Source organism: Ranitomeya variabilis, chromosome 6 (genome assembly GCF_051348905.1).
Source record: "Ranitomeya variabilis isolate aRanVar5 chromosome 6, aRanVar5.hap1, whole genome shotgun sequence".
Classification (NCBI taxonomy): domain Eukaryota; kingdom Metazoa; phylum Chordata; class Amphibia; order Anura; family Dendrobatidae; genus Ranitomeya; species Ranitomeya variabilis.
This window is the reverse complement of record NC_135237.1, coordinates 178,711,942-178,739,154: the sequence shown is the minus strand read 5'-3', so window position 1 is coordinate 178,739,154 and position 27,213 is coordinate 178,711,942. Positions and strand designations below refer to the sequence as shown.

Below are 27,213 nucleotides of genomic sequence, written 5' to 3'. Positions count from 1 at the left end.
AATGACTTCTCTGGAGTGACTTGATGCCAGTGGGAGGGGGCGGCGGCTGAGATGAAGGGTCCGCAGGCAGCAGACTGTCTCACCATCGGGCTGCCCCTTTATCTCTCGCACAGCACTGTCGCCTCTCGCTCTTCACGAGTCACACAGTCAGGACCCCAGGAGAAGTCTGGGGGTCCACCAGCACCGAGTACACGAGGACAAAGGACCGATCCCTGACTCCGTGCGTGATGGCAGCAATGCTGTAGTCTATAGGCACACGAGCTATTCATTCTGGGGGGCTGCAGCCCCCTGGTTCTCAAATGTAGCAGAGCTGTGTTTGCTATTTGACCCTAGGAGAGAAAGTAACCAGGGTCCACAAGTTCTGCTGTATCTGACCTCAGCTCTGCTACCAATAGTGCGATATATGGAAAGTGAACTGAAAGGCAATCGCATCGATCGTGGTTAACCCATCCTGTGCCGACAGCCCATAAACCATGGAGAGAGCAGAGCAGTGATTCACTGTCATCCGGCGATAATGCTGCAGCCTGGCTTATTATACAGGTTCAGCTCGTGCTCTCCCCCAGCCTCTATCTGCCCTGCAATCAGTGTAAATGGATGGAGGGAAGTGGTCTCATTACCTCCAGAAAACAGAACACCCCGGGGGCTAGGGACAGAGATAGGGACTAGTAATGAGGGACAGCTAGCACCCAGCCTCTGCCAGGGGGTGAGGGCTGCGTCTGCTCTGCCACAGTGATGTGTGTGTGTGTGTTTGTATGTATGTATGTGTATATATATATATATATATATATATATATATATATATATATATATATATATATATATATATATATATATATATATATATATAGCAGATGTGGGGACTGTGAGCTCTGGGGAGGCGCAGGGGAGATCATGAGAGAGTAGGTAAACCAGGGGCATGTCAGGATACATGTAGGCAGCCATCTGTGGACGGTGCTGGTGCCGCCTCGGGTCCTCATCATTCAGCAGATGTGATGTATTGATCTGAGCTTACACATATTAGCAGCAGGCAATGAATAGCAGTGATCAGCGGAGGATCCAGTGTCAGCGCCTTAGCTGATGATGATAGGATCAGTAGATCATTGCTGCCTGCACAGACACATATACATGGCCCCACTGGCCAGCAGCTACCTCGTGTATCACACTGGTCGGGAGTCGGGATTTCGGCACGCTTGTGTAGTGAAAAAAACAGGAGGAGGGGTGCAGGGGAAGAAAATAAAGGAAACGGAAGCCAAGCAAAAGAGTAATAGTAGCAGCAGCAGAAGTGTATCCAACAGCAGCAGAGGGACCCTCCTGTGATCACCCTGTCCTCATATACTCCAGCAGAGGGACCTTCCTGTGATCAGCTCTGTCCTCATATACTCCAATAGCAGCAACACCGGATCCTCCTGACATCAGTCCTGTCTTCCAACACTCCAGCAGCAGCACCAGCAGAGGGACTCTCCTGAGATCAGCCTTGCTCTTATCATCTCCAGCAGTGGGACCATCCTGGCATCAGCCCTCTCCTTATCCTCTCCAGTAGTGGTACCATCCTGAGATCAGCCGTCCTTATCCCCTCCAGCAGTGGGACCATCCTGAGACCAGCCTTGTTCTTATCATCTCCAGCAGTGGGACCATCCTGAGATCAGTTCTGTCCTTATCCTCTCCAGCAGTGGGACCAGCAGTGGGACCATCCTGAGATCAGCCCTGTCCTTATCCCCTCCAGCAGTGGGACCATCCTGAGAGCAGCCCCGTCCTTATCGTCTCCAGCAGCAGCACCAGCAGTGGGACCATCCTGAGATCAGCCTTGTTCCTATCTTCTCCAGCAGTGGGACCATCCTGATATCAGCCCCGTCCTTATCCTCTCCAGCAGTGGGACCATCCTGAGATCAGCCCTCTCCTTATCCTCTCCAGCAGCACCAGCAGAGGGTCCCTGACTTCCAACACTCCAGCAGTGGGAGACCCTCCTAATATCAGCCCCCTCTTTATACACTTAGTACCAGCACTGAGTCCATTGAAGATCTGCCCTCATTCTTATCCAGTAGCAGCACCAGCAGAAGGACCCCCTGAGATTTGACCTTAAACTCCAGAAGCAGCATCAGCAGTGGGACCTTCTTGAGGTCAAGAGCGCTCCTACCAGAATATCCTTCCTAAATCCTGCAGTAGCACCAGAGGAGGAACTCTCCCGAGATTAACCCTTATCCTCACAGACTTCGGCAGCATCAGCGTAAAGACCCACCTGAGGCAAGGAGCAGCACCACAAGGACTTTATTAACATCAGCCCCTGTTCTCATATGTTCCAGAACCAGTGGAAGAAAAGGGACCTTAGTCACATCTCCCCGTGTCCTCCTTATAGTTTACACCCCAGAGAAAGCGACAAAGGCACCCAGCTGTGATCAGGGCATGTCCTCCCAATCTAGCTGTAGCACCAGCAGTGGGACCCCCCTGTGATCAGCCCCTGACCTCACACACTCCAGCAGAAGCAGTCTTCCTATGATATTAGCCCTTGACCTTATACACACCAGCAGCAGCGACCCTCCTGGAAGCACTTTCTGACATCATTCACTCAAGCCCCGTACATCGGTCAAGAGCCCCCAATACGTCTGACTCCCGTCTGCAGACTGGATCTGTTGGGACAATGAACTTCTGCTTGGCCAGCAGTGTGCCTCTGCCAATGTGTGCCAGCTCCCCTGGGATTACTACACTCACTGGATGGATATTTATATTTACAACGTTTTTGCACATGTCAGTGGGATCTTCATTTTTGACAGGTAAGGAAGTATCTAAGATGTATACTTATATAAATATACATATATATATATATATATATATATACATACATACACACACACACACATATATATATATATATATATATATATATATATATATACATACATATATATATATATATATATATATATATATATATATATATATATATATATATATATATTAGAATGCTCCTGTTACACACCAAATTCTGTGCACTTGGCAGCCTGTTCTTCATTCTTGCCAGGTAAGGGCACCTTATATTCCCTTCACTGTACAGTAGAAATAGGACAGGTGCTGTAACACTCCTGGCAGGACAGTTGCTCTCCATGGCCTATACAGTTGCTGCCTTCCTTTCTTTAGATTAGGGAGGGGATATTTTATAAAGAATTCCTTGTGTGGAGGCAGGTGAGGACCCCTGTCCCTGCTGACACCTGGTCCATACAAGAATAAAGCTGATCCTTCCTGCAGACTAGCAGGGGCTGAGTTTAGAGAAGGTGATGCCAGATGTAGATAATGCCATGCTGATCATAGGGCTTGGGAGGAGTAGTGAAGGGCTTGTTATGGGGTGCATACATCCTTAGTGCTGCTTTTGATAAAGATAGATCGAGATGTCTCATGTCAGTAGATCAGCTCTGGCCAGAATTCCCTGTCTTTTAACTACATATAAAGATATATGAACAAGGAGCAACATGTAATAACTGGAGTTTACAGGATGTGTTTTTTTCATGTAATTGAAAGTTAGTGTAGATCAGTTTGTCTTAGTTATTACAGGCATGTGTGCTCTACTGCTGGAGAAGACAACTGCAGCACCTCACCCAGAGAAGTGACCATAAATCAGGGACTAGCACGTGTAATAATAATAAATCATGGAGTAACGTGTCAGGGTGCAAAGGTGGCTTCTGTGAGGGTCCAGTCTTAGGATAGGAGCAGTTTCATGATACAAGACAATATCTGTATCTCCAGGTTTCTCCTATAGATACCTGGTGTCAGATCATAACAATGCTAGGTATTAACATCCCCTCCATGTGGGATCATACACCTCTGCTGCATGTCATGGAGGTTTACAGAGAGAATAATGCATTATTTTGGGTTATTTTCCAAGGCTCTGTGGCAAAATGTGAAAATGAAGGAGAAGCCCTGCAAATTCCATTCATCACTGACAACCCCTGCATCTCCTGCGTGTGCCTGGTAAGTGCAGGGTTTATCATACTGGTTGGCCACAGTAAGTTAATGCCCCCTCTGTAATCCTAAACCTCTGTGTAACTCACTGTGTGCTGTGTAGATCATGTAGTAAATCATCATACTATCTACTATTAATACAGTACTAACAATAAATAGATACAAATAACAGTTACAACATTTTTACCTATATACATATATTTACAAATATTTATGCTAATTGTGTGATCCTACCATTGTCCCATACTAACTGCAGATTTCATTTGTTCTTTGTCCTTATAACATTGAATAATACAACTTATTACCAAAACTTACCCTTTACTTAAGTGAGAAAAATCAAGTTACCTTTGCTGATATTTGATCTGTTTCTACAGGCTTGCTTAATGTAAATCTGCTGTGTATGTGGTGAGTGCAGTCATGATAGGACTAGACAGATTTAACCATTGCGAGATCGCTATCTGGAGAGTGGTGTAAATAAGGGTCTGATAACACAGTTTAGCTCTAAGCTGTTTGGGGGGGCTTTATCCTAATGTTAGCTGTGTACGGTACTTGTCTTGTAGACATCACTAATCAATTCCGTTGCTAATGATCTAAGTACAAGCCCCAAGAGACTGACAGCACATTCCTGACCACCAGCATCTTACACATTTGCACATATATTCATAAATCATGAATATGTATTGACCTCTCTGACTTATTTTATGACATTTTATTATATATGTTTATTTGATGGTTCTCTTAACATCTAAAATTATTCATTTTGTGGTTCTAACATATTACATTCCCAGCTGAATTTCTACTTGTAGTCTTGCTTATTTTACTAGCCTGTGAATATACAGGAGCTTTCTATTATGGTTGCAGCCCAAATTTTCATTTTATGAACCTGTGCTAAAATCGCCTTTGCATGTGATTTTATCATTGGACTGATCTTTCTTTAGATAGTAGCATTATATGTTGTATTCTACTGTTTTGCATTGCCTTATTTGGGGAAATCATGTGCCATTGTATTCATCTCTGTTGTTTATGCTGAGTATGTAGATTAATATTATAGAATTGCAAAAATTACAGATGGAAATCACATGTAATTACACTGATTTGCGTTGTTCATATTTGTGTAGCAATTTAGCTGGGAATAAATCAGACTATATTTACACTGGGAAGATTTTGGTGCATTTGTTTCAGCCAAATTCAGGAGTAGACACAAAATTTCAACAAGGGATGCACCTGAACATTGTGTTATTGCGGCCTGTATTTCTACAATATCTTTTTCTTTCCTTTTTTTCGGATTCTCTTGGCTTGGTTTAAAATATGCATCAAACTGTTATTAAAATTAATTAATATTAATTTATCTAATTTAAAATCTCCATAGACTTTGGAACATGAGGTTATTTTCGCATTTGCCATTTACAGCGCATTCTCTCATTCTAAATTACGGCATTACTTGATTACTGCTGGGGTGAATGGGATTTGTGAAAATCTAATGCACACAATGTTAGCAGAAAACATTTGATTTGTAATCCTGCTGCACAGAAATTACAAGGCTTTTTGTTATTTAATAAAAGGCTTACTGCAAAAGAAAGCAACAGTAAGCAGCATTCACAATAGTGCTTGTCTTTATCATTTCTGACATATGCATTGTCCAAACAATGGAAAGAAAGGATTAACTGATTATTTCATTTCTGTGGTACGCCAACAGAAGAATTTTACTGGATCAGTAAATGTATGACCCATCTTTGGGCACTTGGATTTATCATGGTCAACAAAGTCATTCCTATTACAAATATTTATTTTGCCTATTTGAAAACATTGCCTGCGGATTTAGAAAAAAAATCAGTCTGTGTCTGATTCTTATTTCTGGCACCTGGGGATGACTTATTCCAGTCATTGAAGTAAATGCTGAGAAATACATACACGAAAGGTAGTCTAATAAAAAACTGCAGCAGTTTGGATTACAGCTCTGATTTTTCATGTGATTAGTTGCTATTGGCAGTTGCTTGAGTTTTAGTTTCACTAGTCATAGGCCCATTGGGGGAGATTTATCAAACTGGGAAAAAGTTGCTTATAGGAAACAGAATTATTTTCCAGCTCCCACTTTTCAGAATCCCTTTGAAAAAAAAAGTCTGATCGAATGTTATGTACAGAGTTTCTATTCTGACTGTTTTTTGCATTAGTTTTGACAAATAAATGGTGAAAGTGATATTTCATTTTTATTTTATGAAAGATCTATTTTTTATGTCCATGGTGTTGAATAGTTTTCAATACACATTACTACAAAAATCATCGAAACAAAGACATATATTATACAAATTGGGTTTTAATTTACAGTCATGTACCAAAGATGCTTTTCTGGGGGATAAAATGATTATTAATGTAAATTTACTTATCAGTTCAAAAAGAGACACTTGAGGAGCAAGCAGAGACTGGGGAACTCGTTCTCCAAAAGAAGGCTTACCAGACTTACATATACTACCATGCCATAGCACTTGTTCCAAGGGTAAGCTGAAAAGCAGGTACAAGGATTATGAATAGTAAATACCTGCTACCAAATACATCAAATCTCTGCACCTGGTTTACAGGACAAAGTTTATTTTAACAAATATTCACCTTGAGTTTAGGCACAGAAACAATTTCCACTTTACACAATGTGTATCAATCGCATTTATCTACCTTTTGTTTCTGAATAAACACTTTTGTTAAACTTGGCAATGAATTTATTGAATTATGGACTTTAGATTTTGATAGCCGCTAGGATTCTATAAACTGACCTTCATTTTTGGCCCGTTGTATGTGGCCATTACTTGCCAGGGCTTGTTGGGTAATGGTTGGTAGACATTTTCCCTCTCCCTCCATAAAGTCCTATTGTATAATATGCTCATTTCACACCACTGATTATATTATAGCAATAGACTAGTTACATTTCATAGTCTTTTAGCTGCCCAAATCGGATTTATCTACTATGTAGAATTGAGCGAAAAGATCTGCTTGGTTTAGTGGCCACTTTGAGAGCTTGTGGTCATGCTTCTAGGAGCCATCATCCCCAGCACTTCCAGTGATTAGCAGGCTTGGCATGATGTCAAATGAGCTGTAATAGGAACACTGGGCACCAGGGATGCCGGCGAATGGGAGGCGGGTTGTAAAGCTCTGGCCAGCGACCCACAAACTACTGATCAGGCCATTGGACCAGGGCTTTGCGTATCTTCCAATATTGGTATCTACTCTACCAATATGCTTATCGTATTGTGTATAATGTAAAACATTTGTGGTATAACCCAATGGATGTAAATGTGGTGCATAATTTAGGAGAACTAGGATATTCCACATAAGTAATCATGAACTTCTAGCAAATAATGCAAAAATGTGGCTGATTCTGGGTAGATGTCTTGCATATAACCCGAGTATGATACTTTTCAGTAGCTGTGTTCCAAAGTGGTCTGTTGTACGTAATGGTCTTTTATCCCCACATGGTTTTGCTTTATCTTTACATCAGCAGTTTGACCTCTAGTTGGGATTCTTGCTTGGATATATAAAATGTGTATTAACAATGAGTAATTTATAGGCCATTAATATTATATCAGTAAGGGGGGGGGGCAACTTTAAGATATTGAGCACCACCACATCCCTTCATTATTCTCCGATATTACACCTTAGTCTTATGCACCTAAGTTTAATAAAACTAGTGTTTTGAAATGCCAGGCAAGAACACTACTAAGAGTACAGAGCTTTACCGGGTGAACAATGCCAAGAAATTAACCCAACTGAATATTGATGATCTATATTAAGGATATTAATCTGCTTGAGAGAATGTACATTATGGATGTATGTTATTAGGGGGATACCCTAAGCCTGTTTTCACACATCAGTTTTTTGCCGTCAGGCTGAATCCGGCAAATTTTGGAAAAAATGGATCAGTCGGAAATTGTGAAAAACTGATGCGACAGATCTGTTTTTTAGCCGGATCTGATTAGCTGATCTGGGGAGGAAATCCGACTAACTGATCAGGGAAGAGAGAGAGAAAGAAAGCAAAAAGCGGAGCATGCTCAGTTTAAAAAACGGAATCCGTAGCAGGATTACATCATATGACGGATCTGATGCCATAGGCTTCCATTATAGCAAAAGCCAGATGGTGCCGGATCCGTCGCTGTCCGTTTTTCGATGGACACAAAAACCGTTACTTTGTCCGTTTTCTCCGGCCGCCGGATAACCAATTTTTGAAGTATTCGGCAAAAAACGGATGAAACGTGAGGCCATCCGTCGTAATCCGTCGCTAGTACAAGTCTATGATTAAAAAAAACGACCCAGCTGCAACTTTTGTTGTTTTTTTCAAAATTTGCCGGATTGTGCCTGACAGCAAAAAACTGATGTGTGAAAGCAGCCTAACCCATTTGGGTGTTGACAAGTAGTTTTATAGGTAACAACCCAAAACAAAACCCCACAAAAAGAATAAATCTTTATTACATATTCATTAAAATTGCCGAAGATCATAAATAATGATATGTACATGCAGCATACTTTGGGGACAGGAAGGGAAAACATGCAGGGAGGAGGCACTGGATATTGTTGTTATATACGTCCAGTCCCTAGTCCACCCTAATAGGCCTTTATGTGGACAATATGGCAGCACCGCTTAACGTAGACTGGCCCAAAACAGTGCTATTGCATGTCCTAATGAGTAATCCAAGGAATTATTATCCAGAGAGGATAAAATCTGGGGACATGGTGTTAATAAGTAATGATAACTGATGCATCAAAACCATTAAAGCCTACTACATCAAATACTTTCCCCCTATAAATAGACAGTAAAAATCATAAATTGTGTGTAAGTCTATGGCGAGATATATACATACACTCTTACAAGTACAGTCAAGGGTATTATTTGTGTCCAAATATGAGTACAATTAGTGTGGTCACTTCATTCTGTCATGATGAACCTTAAACATATTGGATGGTTGATAAAACCAGTATGCCAAAAAATGCATGTTTCGCAAAAAAATAGTAGAAGATGCAACTGTTCCTGGGTCATTGGCTAAAAACTAAAGATAAATGTCCCATATGCAAAATATGCCACATATTGAATCTGAATGTGTAATTACTTAGCTAAATCCCATTGCTACTTAGCAGAGATCCATTGTTCTGACGCGTTTTTCCCCAAAAGCTCTGAGGTTCATCAGGGGACGTTGTTTATAATTAGGGCACTAGCAATAAGTGCCAGTTGTACAGAGAGGATGCACTGACCATAGGTTCTGTATCAACCCCGTGGTCGCAGTATGAAGAGGTGGAGCGCAACGTGCATTCCAGCCCCAGCGCACCCATCTTTAGGTGACGTCTGAGGATGATCTTACTTCCTCAGGGATGATTGCTGGCACATGACATTAGTTTAGGTCTTTGTTATTTTTAATGTATATCTCATAAAGATTTATTCTTTTGGTTTGTTTGTTAGTGTTTTGACTCCCCAGCAGTATATTCATTTTGGGTTTTGAAATTAATATCATAGGCTTGTATGCATTAATCAGGGAATGTGAAGGATGGCTAATGTGGATTTTTTTTTCTTTAAATGCGTTTATTTTCATTTTAACTTTCAGTATGAATATAAATAAAATATATGATCCCAGTAGGAAATGTCTGGGTATTCAGCACATATGTCCTGGAACAAGACGCCACGGCTATAGTTTCTTTAGAACAGTGTGTTATCTAAATGTGGCTTTGCTATTCTAGAAAGAGACATATGAATGTAACAAGGCTTCTCTTCTTTTATCTCACAAGCATATTATTAGAGCACGTAGTTACTTTCAGATGAAAGCTTGCCTTCCTTTCCCTTAAGGTTGAAACTTGGTGCTTAAGTGAGTACTTTTACTTTATTGCCTTCCAATTATGTCTCACTATGCCAGGCTCTAAAATAGTACAAGTTGTAATATATTTCAGCGGAGATTGGGTTACAAGTGGAAGATGACATAACAATACTTGGCAGGCAGACACTGATTTCTGTGTGTTGGGTGCTTATTGTAAAAATGCTTGTGTATACAGTCACCTGTACTGCAGTCAAGAGAAACTGTATGAAGTGTTACATGAAAACCTTGAGGTTAATGTCCTTACTTTTCAAAATGTGCTGATATTTATTGCTTTAGGTAAAACTATTTTCATTATCTTATTATTATTATTATTATTATTATAGCACTTGCAATATTGATTGTAGCTTATTTTAATATTAAATATAAAGTATACGCCAAAGAAATGATGTAAATATGTAAAGTTGATTCATTTCAGTGGCTTTATCTGTTGATCTATCTATCTAATCAACCATCTATTTATCTATCCATCTATTCTATATCTATCTATCAATCCTTGTATTCCTTCCTTCCTTCCTTCCTTCCTTCCTTCCATCTACAACAAGAAAAAAGGAAGGCAGCAGTTTCAGGTGAATAGGTGGGTTTATCCAGACCAACATGGCGTGGCCACATTTCGGCTCACACTGAGCCTTTCTCAGTGAATTAATGTTACTGGTGAGTCTATATAGTTACAATTTACAATTATCAATTAATAGCAATCTCCATACATAGTGCAAAAAATTACACAATAGTACATACCGTAATTCCATCCATAATGCAATAGTACTACCTACCATACATCTTCAGAAAGTGCTAGTGCTTTAAAGAGCTCTGTGTACATATATAATACAACTTTATCCATCTTAATTACTCATAATTATATTATCAGTGCAGCAAATCTAACTTACCCAAAACAGATTATAGATTCACACAGGGGAGACATTAGAAATTCCATGAAATGAACTGCGCACGTCAGCATGTGTAGCGCCCCCACTGCCGCAGGGCCGAGGGGTACCCGGTACCGGGCCTCTGAGTCTCTGCTCTGGGGTTGTCACGGTGGCTAGACCCGGTCCGTGACCCTGCTGAGGGGCGTACAATGAAGGTGGAGGTATGGTGATGATGTTATGATGTGGTGCAGGCCGCAGTAAATAACGAGGACACCAGGTTGCAGTCTCTTTACCTCTTTACTGAAGGCTTCAGGATCCTCAGTCTGGAATACGGTTAACCAGGCTGCGCAAGTCCGGCCGGTCCAATGGCACCTCCAGAGTTCCCTTTGCAGGTGGAAATCTGTGCCTACCTTCTAGCTTTTGTGTGTTGTGGTCCTCCCCTGCTGTGCTTACGGAATAGTCCCCACAACTGTTGTGTCTGTTTCTGAAGTTCCCTCACAACTCGATTATGATGTTCTTCTTCGTCCGCCAGATGATATGGCTAGGACGCACCCATATGACGGGTAGGCTCGAAGCTCTTCCTGGACCCTAGTGTCGCCCCTCTCCTGTTGTTGCCCCCTATGTCTTCTTAGGTGATTTGGGTGAGACAGCCCGCCTATAACTGACTGTCCTGCCGTAGGTTTGAAGTTAGGCCTGGAGCTCTATACTTCCTCGGCGTTCCGGCCACCGGCTGCGCACCTCAGTAGGATGTTGCCTCGTCTTACAGCAGGACTCCTACTGGTGTTTCTCCTTGTTGCGTTGATCTCGTTTCTCACTCAGCACAATAAACCTCGCTTCTTGTCCTTTCTTAGGGTACCGCCGCGATCAGGTGCAGGCGCGGTCCCGTAACGTTCTCTCAGTTCGCTAGGCCTCCGTCAGGATCCCACCCCTGACAGGGACCCCCCTGAATCTTCCCCTGCAACACCCTCTGCCACAGGATGTTGCCTGGTTCCAACCCAGTCAGCTTCTCTCTAACTTCCTATCCAACCCCCAGTTTTACCAGATTGTGAGGAGTGGCCTAATACATAGCACCTTTAGCTCCCCCTGGAGGCCAGACTGTGAAGTGTATTGGTGTCTGTGATACCTGGTCAGGTGAACTCCTTTAGTGCCATCAGACGTACCATAGCCCCCCTTAGCGGCGGAGCATCAGTACTGCAACGACCAGGACTCTGGGGCGCTGCACATGCGTCATCATTTCGTCATTGACGATCAGCCAATTCCATCATCTACACATCGCACATGCTCGCTTAAACGTTTGAGACGCATCAGGGCCATATTGATTAAGGTATACCGGTTAAATGTGGACCTATTGTGCATGTCTTGGCGCGTCATAGGTATTTACAGTCATATGAAAAAGTTTGGGCACCCCTATTAATCTTAAGCTTAATGTTTTATAAAAATTGTTTTTTTTGCAACAGCTATTTCAGTTTCATATATCTAATAACTGTTGGACACAGTAATGTTTCTGCCTTGAAATGAGGTTTATTGTACTAACAGAAAATGTGCAATCTGCATTCAAACAAAATTTGACAGGTGCATAAGTATGGGCACCCTTATCATTTTCTTGTTTTAAATACTCCTACCTACTTTTTACTGACTTACAAAAGCACTTTTTTTGGTTTTGTAACCTCATTGAGCTTTGAACTTCATAGCTAGGTGTATGCAATCATGAGAAAAGCTACTTAAAGTGGCCACTTGCAAGTTGTTCTCCTGTTTGAATCTCCTCCAAAGAGTGGCATCATGGGCTCCTCAAAACAACTGTCAAATGATCTGAAAACAAAGATTGTTCAACATAGTTGTTCAGGGGAAGGATACAAAAAGCTGTCTCAGAGGTTTAACCTGTCAATTTCCACTGTGAGGAGCATAGTAAGGAAATGTAAGAACACAGGTACAGTTCTTGTTAAGGCCAGAAGTGGCAGGCCAAGAAAAACATCAGAAAGGCAGAGAAGAAGAATGGTGAGATCAGTCAAGGACAATCCTCAGGCCACCTCCAGAGATCTGCAGCATCAACTTGCTGCAGATGGTGTCACTGTGCATCGGTCACCTATACAATGCACTTTGCACAAGGAGAAGCTGTATGGGAGAGTGATGCGAGTGAAGCCGTTTCTGCAAGCACGCCACAAACAGAGTTGGCTGAGGTATGCAAAAGCACATTTGGAGAAGCCAATTTCTTTTTGGAAGAAGGCCCTGTGGACTCATGAAACCAAGATTGAGTTGTTTGGTAATACAAAAAGGCGTTATGCATGGCGGCAAAAAAACACAGTGCGTTGTATAGTTGACTGATGCACAGTGACACCATCTGCAGCAAGTTGATGCTGCAGCTCTCTGGAGATAGTCTGAGGATTGTCCTTGACTGATCTCACCATTCTTCTTCTCTGCCTTTCTGATGTTTTTCTTGGCCTGCCGCTTCTGGCCTTAACAAGAACTGAACCTGTGTTCTTCCATTTCCTTACTATGTTCCTCACAGTGGAAATTGACAGGTTAAATCTCTGAGACAGCTTTTTGTATCCTTCCCCTGAACTATGTTGAATAATCTTTGTTTTCAGATCATTTGACAGTTGTTTTGAGGAGCCCATGATGCCACTCTTCAGAGGAGATTCAAACAGGAGAACAACTTGCAAGTGGCCACTTTAAGTAGCTTTTCTCATGATTGCAATACACCTGGCTATGAAGTTCAAAGCTCAATGAGGTTACAAAACCAAAAAAAGTGCTTTAGTAAGTCAGTAAAAAGTAGGTAGGAGTATTTAAAACAAGAAAATGATAAGGGTGCCCATACTTATGCACCTGTCAAATTTTGTTTGAATGCAGATTACACATTTTCTGTTAGTACAATAAACCTCATTTCAAGGCAGAAACATTACTGTGTCCAACAGTTATTAGATATATGAAACTGAAATAGCTGTTGCAAAAAAAACCTATTTTTATAAAACATTAAGCTTAAGATTAATAGGGGTGCCCAAACTTTTTCATATGACTGTAAGTATTTCCGCTTATTATACCTCTTGTGCGGGGGGTCTTCCAAGGGCGCATGCGTACCATTCTAAATAAGACACTTCAGTGCCATCTTTAATGTGACGAGCTAATGATTTTATGGTGCGCTTCTGCACATTCTTGGAGCTCCCCCTATCTATCATAAATATGACTTTGCTTAATAAAGACTGAATCACCACTTTCTTACACCATTTTTTATTAAAACTGAGTTTTAGAATAAAAATTTTTTTTAACATCCATGGGGTATTGTGTTACTTGGGGTATTGGGGTACTCCTACCCTGGCATACTGGACAGTCCCCGGCATATGTCCCTTCCAGAAACCAATGGCACCAATGGGAATTATGTGGCCCTCTCGAACCAACATCCCTCCACATCTGTGTCCATAAAGGTAAATCGGGTACACACAACTATCCCATCACAATAATCTCCAAATTAAAGTTTACAACTATAGACAAAGGTGATAATTGCTGTGAACCCTGTTTATTGATAGAACTTGGCTGACCATAAATGACAAAAATAATTTTTTACTTTTACATACCAAAAGAAGCCTATGCAGGTGTTTTTTGTTAATTATTCTACTTTACTGAGATAATAACTTTTGGGTTTTCATTGGCTGTAAGCCATAATCATCAACATTAACAGAAATAAACACTTGAAGTAGATCATTCTGTAATGACTCTATATAATACATAAGTTTAACTTTTTGTATTGAACAACTGAAATAAATTAACTTTTTGATGATATTTTAATTTTGTGAGAAGCATCTGTATATATTATAATAATAATAATTACTTGTTAGAGAACCCATGACTATAAAGGAGCCTGTAGTTTAAAATGCAGTATGGAAACCGAACTCTGCACGCTAAGTAATGAATTCAGACTAATGGCATCTTATTAATCACTACCAACTCACCATGAAAGTCTGCGGCATGATTCTTTTTTTGCTTGCAATGTTGTACATCTGTGTAAAGCTGGCTACAGATATGTGTCTATCTATGAGGATAAAGTGGCTGCCCCAATGTTTGTAAAGGCTGAGTCACACATAACGATATCGTTAACGATATCGTTGCAACGTCACACTTTTGGTGACGTAGCAACGATCCCGCTAACGATCTCGTTATGTGTGACAGCGACCAACGATCAGGCCCCTGCTGGGAGATCGTTGGTCGATGGGAATGATCAGGACCTTTTTTTGGTCGCTGATCACCCGCTGTCATCGCTGGATCGGCGTGTGTGACGCCGATCCAGCAATGTGTTCACTTGTAACCAGGGTAAATATTGGGTTACTAAGCGCAGAGCCGCGCTTAGTAACCCGATATTTACCCTGGTTACCATTGTAAAAGTTAAAAAAAAACAGCACATACTCACATTCTGATGTCTGTCACGTCCCCCGGCGTCCACAGGGTTAAAACTGCTTTCGGCAGGAGCGCTGTTAATGCACGCGCTGCTGCCGAGCCATAAAGCAGAGCACAGCGGTGACGTCACCGCTGTTACTGCCGGCGCTGACACATTCAGTGCAGGGAAGCTCTCGGCAGCAGCGCGTGCATTAACAGCGCTCCTGCCGAAAGCAGTTTTAACCCTGTGGACGCCGGGGGACGTGACAGACATCAGAATGTGAGTATGTACTGGTTTTTTTTAACTTTTGCAATGGTAACCAGTGTAAATATCGGGTTACTAAGCGTGGCCCTGCACTTAGTAACCCGATGTTTACCCTGGTTACCCGGGTGCTGCAGGGGGACTTCGGCATCGTTGAAGACAGTTTCAACGATGCCGAAGTCATTCCCCTGATCGTTGGTCGCTGGAGAGAGCTGTCTGTGTGACAGCTCCCCAGCGACCACACAACGACTTACCAACGATCACGGCCAGGTCGTATCACTGGTCGTGATGGTTGGTAAGTCGTTTAGTGTAACGGTACCTTAATGAAAAATTTCAACTGGTCTAATCCTTTGTATTCCCTGAGATAAGAGACAGTCATTTATCTCCCATAATGTTGATAGTGTAAGGGTAGAGCATAGTGGTAGTCTTGGCTGAGGTAAAAGTCTCTTGCACACCCTGACCTCCCCTCACATACACTCCACGACTCTCAGTCAGCATACCTGCAGCTCCATTTCCCTTGGGGCTTCCTATAAAAATCTGCACGTTTTCCTCAGCTGAAGCAGAATAATCAGTGTCACAGTCCCGTTGAACACTTGAACAATGAACTTTACTTGAAACAGTCACATAACGGTTCTTTTCAGCATTTACAGCAGGTTTTACAATATACAGTTTCTTCTCTGTCCCTGTCTCCTCTCTTTCATTGTCAGTATTTACATCTGGCTTTGCATTACATATCTTCTCCTCTTTCTCTGTCTTTCCTTCATCTTTACTAAGCCTGCTTCCGGAACGGACCATGCTTACTGGTCCTCCAGCATCCCCTGTGCCCAGTCTTACTTTAGTAGGGATTCCTCTAAACCATTTTGCCCTGGTCCCGAGTACATCCACCCACTTAGCAAGCTGCCACATTCTGAGTGACCTGTCCATACTGCTTAGTTCTTTTCTAGCACCTCCAGCCACAGTCCCACTTATACTGCGCTGTCAGTGACCCTTTCAATGCCTTCCTTCTTTCTCTCATAGCCTTCCTGGCCTAGATGCTGCCTGACTGGATCTTGGGCTGCTGCAGAGCTGACTGCCCTGACAGGGCGCTCCCGCCCAACTGATTCAAATTTCCAGATGTTTCCCAGATTAACTGTCGGTAGCTCCACCCACTTAACTATTTACAAGCTGAATAACTCTGCACCCCCATCTAGTGGCCAAACTAGGGTACTACACTTTTCCTACAACTATAACAGTAATTATGCATAGCAGGGAAATGCACAACATGGGCACTTACAAAGACATTACAAGTAATATTTACGGACAGCTCCTTGTGTCCCTTACAATACCATGCCCATTTGGTCAAGTTAGAAAAGGTAATTCAGGTGTAAAATGAAGGAACACAGCTATATTTTCGTGGTTGACACTGTCATGATTCCTCTTCTCAGTGAGTGATTGCTGTGCAGTCCTATGGAAACTGGGTCATGCTGATTTGTCAGTGTTTTAATTGACAGTTTGGCTGTCTAAACTTGTGATGGACGTGCTGAGCTGTTGATGCTTTGATTGACAGCTCAGCTGTCCAATCTGTGACTCTGGGTTGTGGGACTTTCTCCAGGGGTTCTGTGTTCTGGAGATTGCCCAAGCTATTTAACTGAACTGTCTGCCCCTGATCCATGCCAGATGTAGTTTGTACTTCCTGGTGAGTTCTGATCTTCTGCTGCCTGAATCTTGGATCATGTTCTGACTATCCCTTTGTCTTTGTCTTTGATTTTATCCTGGTATATTAACCCTGAGCCATGACCTGACTTATGCCTTTGTCTTTTTCCTTGGCTATATACATGCTTTTTTGGTATTGACCCCAAAATGTCTGACTTCTCTGCCTCACTGCCTGTCCGTGAGTAGTGACTTGTGTCACAGCCACATTTAGGAAGTCTAAGGGATTGTTTCATCAACGTATCACTCATGACTATTGAATTTGTCATAGGATGCAGGTACTGAGTGTGTCACCATGGAACAGACAGACCAACAGTTGAGGGGTTTATTAACAGGAATCAGGTTCTCCTCGCAGGGAGGAAGCAGCGGAATATAACTTACCATATAACAGTTCAAAAATATGGGAGTCAAACACTGTAACAGTAGAAAACGGGATTTCTTGGGAAAAAACACTTATCAGTCTGATGAGGACTTGCTTGAAGGGTCGTCTTCTCCAACACAGGCGCCGAGATACAGCGGCACTTGTCGTCCCTCTGTTGTCTGTGGGCTGAGTAGTCTGTAGGAACCCACTGCCTGGGGTTTCGGGAGTTAATGTGATATACACCGGCTCTGAGTCTTTAACTTTTACAGCACAGCCTATCCCAGGAAAACGATGGTCAGTCTATTATTAAGTCTCTCAACAGGAATCAAGGGCTCTGCACTGGTGCCGTGGGTACCAGGGATCACAGTCTCTGTATGGGCCACGGTCTCTGCACGGGTGTCAAGATGCCCCTCTCTAGTCACAGCAGAGTCTGCTTCCATGTACTCACGTGATGCAGTCTTTTTGGGTGATCTCCCTGTATTTGTCCTATGACCGGAAGCTCTCTCTCTTTCCCAGAGTGCAGCTGCATCCTGCTCTGATCGCTGCTCTGATCGCTGCTCTGAACGCTGCTCACGCTGCTCTGACCCTTGCACGCGCGCCTTTCCCACTCTCTGTCCGGTTTCCTTCCCGTCCCGGTCTCTAAATCTGCCCCCTAGGGAACCTGTAAGCATAATACCCAAACCCATAACCCCCGAGGGGGAGTGGGCAACACTTCATATAGCTCTAAAACATACTAGGAGCACAGAAAATTAACTGTGATCCAAGAAGTGCAGCAAAGTTAAATTTAAAACAATCTTTTTATTTACAAATTAATTAAAATACAAACATACATATATATAAACATAAACATAAAATATTTACGTAACTGGGACATATGCAGTATTTAAACTATAACGGATCATATTTATTATGTGATACTTTAGGACCCAATCACATTGGTTTCTTGTACTATAGACATATGTAGTGGTTGAATTAAGTGAATTATATGCATAACTTGATATTGTTAAAAATTGCCACACTCCTAGGTTTCTGCTCCCAAAATAAGTGTCCTGCTCAAGCTGACCGCATTTCTTTTTTCGGTTGTATAGAGGCACCTTACTGTTTATATATATGTATGTTTGTATTTTAATTAATTTGTAAATAAAAAGATTGTGTTTTAAATATAACTTTGCTGCACTTCTTGGATCACAGTTAATTTTCTGGGAACCTGTAGCACAACTTAATGGTTCCAGGCATGGAGCCGAGAAGGTAACCGCCCCCCGGACTCTTCTTGTGCTTCACCTCCTTACAAATTCAGTAAAAGCATCAAGAAATTTCTTTTTAGTTTTCTAACCTTTTTTCATAGCTGTTAAAGACAACCATTGGTTGGACAAAATTACAGACGACGAAAAAGATTTGGAAGACCCTTGCTGGTAGTCTGTGGCCACCGGACTAGAGTCCAATGAACCTCCTACTACTTGCCAGCACGCCCGCCACCTAAGCTGATTAGTAGGGCCTTAAAAGTCATTATGTTGTGTCATCAAGCACAAATCACATGGCACTAGGATTACTACACAGAAGAGACATTAGGGATGCCGACTGATAGAAGAAAGTTTGCAGGGAATTGGTCCAGAGGACATGGGCCACCGACATGCTGGCTGGACCAAGTCTTCACGGAGATTGCTTTCCTCTGTGATCTAGAAACCCATAAGTTTCTTTTGAGCATGCTATGTGCTGAAGAAGTTAAGCAGCCACGTTATGGGCGGGATTTTAGGTGAGTAGGAAAAGAGATGGGTGGGACGCCTACTCACCATATCTCCACCTCAAGGGTGTGGCTGGAGGGAGTTAAATGTCCAGCCAGTTTTTTTCCTCTGTCTGTGTTGTGTGGAAGAAGGAAGCCTCCAGACTGCTAGCTCCTGTGAGAGCTGCTATATGTGTTGTGCCAGAGGCACTTGGCAGGACTGTGTATGAACTGTTTACGTTCTTTTGAGCCAGAAAGGCTGTTTCTCTGTTACCAGTTAGAGGTTATATACAGCTCTGGCAAAAATTAAGAGACCACTGCAAAATATTCAGTTTGTCTGATTTTTTTCTTTATAGGTATATTTTTGAGTAAAATGTAAATTATTCATTTATTCTATAAACTTCTGACAACATGTCTCCAAATTTCCAAGCAATAAATTTTGCATTTTTTTCTGAAAATGAGAAACGGTCAAAATTAAAAAAACAACAACTGTGCTTTCAGACCTCAAATAATGCAAAGAAAACAAGTTCATAATCATTTAGACACAACAATACTAATGTTTTAACTCAGGAAGAGATTTAGAAATCTATATTTTGTGGAGTAACCATGATTTTTAATCACAGCTTTCATGCACCTTGGCATGCTTTCCACCAGTCTTTCACACTGTTTCTGGCACAAAAATGTAAGCAGTTCTTCTTTGTTTGATGGCTTGTGACTATCCATCATCATCTTGATTACATTCCAGAGGTTTTCATTGGGGTTCAGGTCTGGAGATTGGGCTGCCCATGGCAGGGTATTGATGTGGTGGTCTCTTAATTTTTGTCATATATATATATAAATAAGGAATAACAATTGCGTCGGTAGAATTTTAAACAAAAAAAAACTAGGAATTGCCACTAATAAGAATCTGAAATTGGTAATATTGAGCTAATGATTCATGATGTGTCATGAAATAGTCATGCCGGATGTTAATAGGAAGTAATTGCTGGTAATGTAGAATTGCTGAATGAGTATGTTTGCTTAAGTGATTCCTAGAGAGAGCTCCCATTGTACTGCACACATTACTACAGTTTCCCAGATTACAACAGGCAGAGTATTATATCATAAATGAACAGGATCTGATATTCGAAACAGTGACTCCCTCTGGCAAGTTTGTTGTATTTCAGCTGCTGTTGATACTTTCCCATCTGTAATTACAGTGAAGGCCGTTGTTCATTTAAAAAATATCTAGTGAAGGTTAAGGCTGTGTGCACACGTTCTGGATTTTTCGCATTTTTTTCGCTATAAAAACGTGATAAAACCGTGAAAAAATGCTCACATTAAACATCCTATTAAAAGAATGCAATCCGCATTTTGTATGCACATGCTGCGTTTTTTTCCTGAGCGGAAACGCATTCTCCTGAGGAAGTCTCTACGAAACGTGCGTTGGGGCGGCAGGGACCAACGTGGTATCGGCACTCTGCCTTCATAACATTTAGTGAGTATATCATGCCCTTTTTAGCTTTATTTTCAATGTTACATCTCGGGCTTTCACCTGTTTCTTAGCTTTTCCACATTATACACTTGATCTAATGTGGGTTAATAATACTGAGCTGTATACATGGGTTGCCCTATTCATTATACAGCAGCATGTCGATCCTTTGTGTCGAGCTTAGCCAGTGCACATACCAATACCATTTGGATGTCTTTGACACCAGACATGTTTTGAATGTTGTGATTGCTGTAGTTTCCACACTTTGATATTTGACATTGCTGCGTGTTCATATTATTGCTAGCACTTATTTGGGCATTGAATTTTTACTCTGCTGCTATATGCTTCATGTGCCGATCACTCTTTGTGTCCTGTTTATTGGTATCCAGTTTTTCTAATTTTATGTGTACTTTATGTCTATTTTAATGATTCTTTAATAAAATATTATATTGTGGATTATACTCGGTTGTAGTGTGGTTTATCCACCTGTGGTTGTCAACATTTGCACTTAGCCTAAAAGTGTTCATGGGCACATGCATCCACATATACTCTCCGGTGGCAACCAAAATCAGCATATATGTAACAAGATGTTAAATAAAGTACCAAAGCTAGTATTAAAGTGAGGAAGGTAAAGCATGGGTAGTGAAATTTCTGTAGGAAGTATAGCAGCTGTGGAACATCACATGGGGTGGCACAATACACTTGACTTTATAAGATAACACTAGGGTGTGCAAAATATTGGAATGTTGCAAAGCATCAAGTCACTTGTGTGCATTTCTCAAACTCCTCATGAGTAGGGTTGAGCAAATTTGTTTGGGTTCCCTCTTTTTTGGCAAGCTATAGCGCTTACTAGGGTTGAGCGAAACGGGTCGGCAATTTTCAGAAGTCGCCGACTTTTGGCAAAGTCGGGTTTCATGAAACCCGACCCGACCCCTATGTGGGGTCGGCCATGAAGTCGGCGATCTTCTGAATCTGGAATCGGAATTCCGATACCGATTCCCGATATGATTAAGATATCGGGAATTGGTATCGGAATTCAGATTTAAGTGTAAACAACGAAGCAGGGCGTGTCCGAGGGTGAGTATATACCTAATAGGAATATACTCACCCTCGGCTTCGTTCCGGCAGCCTTCCTTCCTAAGAATCAGCCCTTCCAGGACCTTCGGTGACGTCACGGTGACGTCGTGGCTTGTGATTGGTCACGCGAGCGGTCACATGGGCGGCCGCGCGACCAATCACAAGCCGCGACGTCACCGTGACGTCACCGCGAGGTCCTGGAAGGCTAATTCTAAGGAAGGAAGGTTCCCGGTTAGTACCAGGGCCCGCCAGATGGTAAGTATAGCGATATTTTTTATTTTAATTCTTTATTTTACACTTAAATATGGATCCCAGGGCCTGAAGGAGAGTTTCCGCTCCTTCAGACCCTGGGAACCATTGGAAACCCAATGACCTGCATTGGGTTTCGAGTTTCGGCCGACCCCGACCCCGACTTTTTTATAGGATCGGCCGATTTCACTCGACCCGACTTTTGAAAAAGTCGGGTTTCGTGAAACCCGACCCGATCCAATAAAAGTAAAGGTCGCTCAACCCTAGCGCTTACCAAATAAGCTGCAGAGGGAACTCGGCTTCCTGGATCGGTCCAGCTGCTCAGCTGATCGGCGCCACAGCTGCATGTGTCGCAGCTGTTTCACAGTCACAATACATGCATGGAGAGCTGTTATGACCCCAATGGCGAGGGTCTCAGAGGAACATGGAAGTCTGCAGAATACAAAAATCCAGCTCATAGGGCAGTGGTAACTGGGTTGACCATATATCTACTCCTAACGCCAACACTAGAAGTAGCCGGGGATCATTCCTACGTTGATTCTAGATGACACGCGCCAGCCGGAGAATCTAGCTACCCCTAGTAGAGGAAAACAAAAGACCTTTCTTGCCTCCAGAGAAGGGGACCCCAAAGCTGGATAGAAGCCCCCCACAAATAATGACGGTGAGGTAAGAGGAAATGACAAACACAGAAATGAACCAGGTTTAGCACAGAGAGGCCCGCTTACTGATAGCCGAATAAAGAAAGGTAACTTATATGGTCAACAAAACCCCTATCAAAATCCACACTGGAAATTCAAGAACCCCCGAACCGTCTAACGGTCCGGGGGGAGAACACCAGCCCCCCTAGAGCTTCCAGCAAAGGTCAGGATATAGATTTGGAACAAGCTGGACAAAAATACAAAACCAAAACAAATAGCAAAAAGCAAAAGGCAGACTTAGCTGATATAACTGGAACCAGGATCAGTAGACAAGAGCACAGCAGACTAGCTCTGATAACTACGTTGCCAGGCATAGAACTGAAGGTCCAGGGAGCTTATATAGCAACACCCCTAACTAACGACCCAGGTGCGGATAAAAGGAATGACAGAAAAACCAGAGTCAAAAAACTAGTAACCACTAGAGGGAGCAAAAAGCAAATTCACAACAGTACCCCCCCCTTAGTGAGGGGTCACCGAACCCTCACCACGACCACCAGGGCGATCAGGATGAGCGGCATGAAAGGCACGAACTAAATCGGCCGCATGAACATCAGAGGCGACCACCCAGGAATTATCCTCCTGACCATAGCCCTTCCACTTGACCAGGTACTGAAGTCTCCGCCTGGAGAGGCGAGAATCCAAGATCTTCTCCACCACGTACTCCAACTCGCCCTCAACCAACACCGGAGCAGGAGGCTCAGCAGAAGGAACTACAGGCACAATGTACCGCCGCAACAAGGACCTATGAAATACATTGTGAATAGCAAACGACACAGGAAGATCCAGACGAAAAGATACAGGATTAAGGATTTCCAATATCTTGTAAGGCCCAATAAAACGAGGTTTAACAATGCTAGAAAAATTAGCGATAAAACGACGGTAGAAGTTAGCGAAGCCCAAGAACTTCTGAAGACTCTTAACTGACGAGGGCTGAGTCCAATCAAGAATAGCTCGGACCTTGACTGGGTCCATCTCCACAGCAGAAGGGGAAAAAATGAACCCCAAAAAGGGAACCTTCTGCACACCAAAGAGACACTTTGAGCCCTTGACAAACAAAGAATTTTCACGCAAAATTTTAAAGACCAACCTGACCTGCTCCACATGCGAATCCCAATTATCAGAAAAAACCAAAATATCATCCAGATAAACAATCAAAAATTTATCCAGATACTTCCGGAAAATGTCATGCATAAAGGACTGAAAAACTGAAGGCGCATTGGAGAGCCCAAAAGGCATCACCAAGTACTCAAAATGACCTTCGGGCGTATTGAATGCGGTTTTCCATTCATCACCTTGCTTAATGCGCACAAGGTTGTACGCACCACGAAGGTCTATCTTGGTGAACCACTTGGCACCCTTAATCCGGGCAAACAAGTCAGACAACAGCGGTAAAGGATACTGAAATTTGACAGTGATCTTATTTAAAAGCCGATAATCAATACAAGGTCTCAAAGATCCGTCCTTTTTTGCCACAAAAAAGAATCCCGCACCAAGAGGGGAAGAAGACGGACGAATATGTCCTTTCTCCAGAGACTCCTTGATATATGAACGCATAGCGGTATGTTCAGGTACCGACAGATTAAACAGTCTTCCCTTAGGAAATTTACTGCCTGGGATCAAATCTATAGCACAGTCACAGTCCCTATGAGGAGGCAGTGCACTGGACTCAGACTCACTGAAGACATCCTGATAATCAGACAAATACTCCGGAACTTCCGAAGGCGTAGAAGAAGCAATAGACACAGGCAGGGAATCCCCATGAATACCACGACAGCCCCAACTTGAGACTGACATAGCCTTCCAGTCCAGGACTGGATTATGGGTCTGTAACCATGGCAGCCCTAAAACGACCAAATCATGCATTTTATGTAAAACCAGGAAACGTATCACCTCGCGGTGTTCAGGAGTCATGCACATGTTAACCTGTGTCCAATACTGCGGTTTATTTGCTGCCAATGGTGTAGCATCAATACCCCTAAGAGGAATAGGATTTTCTAATGGTTCAAGAGTAAAACCACAGCGCTTAGCAAATGAGAGATCCATGAGACTCAGGGCAGCACCTGAATCTACAAACGCCATGACAGGATAAGATGACAGTGAGCAAATCAAAGTTACAGACAGAATAAATTTAGGTTGCAAATTACCAACGGTGACAGGACTAACCACCTTAGCTATACGTTTAGAGCATGCTGAGATAACATGTGTAGAATCACCACAGTAGTAGCACAAGCCATTCCGGCGTCTATGAATTTTCCGCTCATTTCTAGTCAGGATTCTATCACATTGCATTAAATCAGGTGTCTGTTCAGACAACACCATGAGGGAATTTGCGGTTTTTCTATCACATTGCACCGAATTAGGTGTCTGTTCAGACAACACCATGAGGGAATTTGCGGTTTTGCGCTCCCGCAACCGCCGGTCAATTTGAATAGCCAGTGCCATAGTATCATTCATGTCTGCAGCAAGCATAGCCACTCTGAGGTAAAGGGGAAGAAGAAAAAAAAAAACTCAGAATCTTCTTTCTTATAATCCCTCTTCTGCAATGCATTAAACATTTAATACTGGCCTGGCAAACTGTTATGACCCCAATGGCGAGGGTCTCAGAGGAACGTGGAAGTCTGCAGAATACAAAAATCCAGCTCATAGGGCAGTGGTAACTGGGTTGACCATATATCTACTCCTAACGCCAACACTAGAAGTAGCCGGGGATCATTCCTACGTTGATTCTAGATGACACGCGCCAGCCGGAGAATCTAGCTACCCCTAGTAGAGGAAAACAAAAGACCTTTCTTGCCTCCAGAGAAGGGGACCCCAAAGCTGGATAGAAGCCCCCCACAAATAATGACGGTGAGGTAAGAGGAAATGACAAACACAGAAATGAACCAGGTTTAGCACAGAGAGGCCCGCTTACTGATAGCCGAATAAAGAAAGGTAACTTATATGGTCAACAAAACCCCTATCAAAATCCACACTGGAAATTCAAGAACCCCCGAACCGTCTAACGGTCCGGGGGGAGAACACCAGCCCCCCTAGAGCTTCCAGCAAAGGTCAGGATATAGATTTGGAACAAGCTGGACAAAAATACAAAACCAAAACAAATAGCAAAAAGCAAAAGGCAGACTTAGCTGATATAACTGGAACCAGGATCAGTAGACAAGAGCACAGCAGACTAGCTCTGATAACTACGTTGCCAGGCATAGAACTGAAGGTCCAGGGAGCTTATATAGCAACACCCCTAACTAACGACCCAGGTGCGGATAAAAGGAATGACAGAAAAACCAGAGTCAAAAAACTAGTAACCACTAGAGGGAGCAAAAAGCAAATTCACAACAGAGAGCCCAACAAACAGGCTTTCCATGCATGTGTCATGTCTATCACACAACAACAACACATGCAGCTGCGGAGCCGAACAGCTGATCAGACGGCGGAATCCAGGCATCCGCGTTCATAGTTACATAGTTACATAGTTATTAAGGTTGAAGGAAGACTTTAAGTCCATCTAGTTCAACCCATATCCTAACCTAACATGCCCTAACATGTTGATCCAGAGGAAGGCAAAAAAAACCATGTGGCAAAGAGTAAGCTCCACATTGGGGAAAAAAATTCCTTCCCGACTCCACATATGGCAATCAGACTAGTTCCCTGGATCAACGCCCTATCAAGCAATCTAGTATATATAACCTGTAACATTATACTTTTCAAGAAAGGCATCCAGTCCCCTCTTAAATTTTAGTAATGACTCACTCATTACAACATCATGCGTCAAAGAGTTCCATAGTCTCACTGCTCTTACAGTAAAGAATCAGCGTCTGTTATTATGCTTAAACCTTCTTTCCTTCAGACGTAGAGGATGCCCCCTTGTCCCTGTCACCGGTCTATGATTAAAAAGATCATCAGAAAGGTCTTTGTACTGTCCCCTCATATATTTATACATTAAAATAAGATCACCCCTTAGGGTATGTGCACACGTTCAGGATTTCTTTCAGAAATTTCCTGGCAAAAAACGGACATTTCTGCCAGAAATCCGAATGAGTTTTTTCGTGGGGTTTTTTGCGTTTTTTACTCGTTTTTTGTGCATTTTTTTTGCGTTTCTTTTCCGGAGCTTTCCCAATGCATTAAATAGCGGGAAAAACGTGAAAAATCCGCAAAATTAATGAACATGCTGCTTTTTTACCGCAATGCGTTTTTTTTGTGGAAAAAAAGTATCATGTGCACAAAAATTGCGGAATGCATTCTAAATGATAGGATGCATATGTATGCGTTTTTTATGCGTTTTTATCGCAAAAAAACGTGAAAAATCCTGAACGTGTGCACATACCCTTAGCCTTCGTTTTTCCAAACTAAATAGCCCCAAGTGTAATAATCTATCTTGGTATTGCCGACCCCCCAGTCCTCTAATATCCTTGGTCACTCTTCTCTGCACCCGCTCTAGTTCAGCTATGTCTTTCTTATACACCGGAGACCAGAACTGTGCATAGTATTCTAAGTGTGGTTGAACTAGTGACTTGTATAGAGGTAAAATTATGTTCTCCTCATGTGCATCTATGCCTCTTTTAATGCATCCCATTATTTTATTTGGCTTTGTAGCAGCTGCCTGACACTGGCCACTAAATGTGAGTTTGTCATCCACCCATACTCCCAGGTCTTTTTCATTGACAGTT

At 42.4% G+C, this 27,213-nt stretch overlaps 1 protein-coding gene across 1 annotated transcript in view; it reads left to right on the top strand.

The window, feature by feature from the left end:
* The first annotated feature begins 975 nt into the window (after positions 1-975).
* Positions 976-27,213, top strand: part of BMPER (BMP binding endothelial regulator) — a 492,812-nt gene continuing 466,574 nt past the window's right edge. The window contains exons 1-2 of the mRNA XM_077269281.1: positions 976-2,768; positions 3,875-3,960. Of these exons, the coding sequence (XP_077125396.1) occupies positions 2,636-2,768; positions 3,875-3,960 (219 nt within the window). The 5' untranslated portion in view covers positions 976-2,635. The remainder of the gene's footprint in view (positions 2,769-3,874; positions 3,961-27,213) is intronic.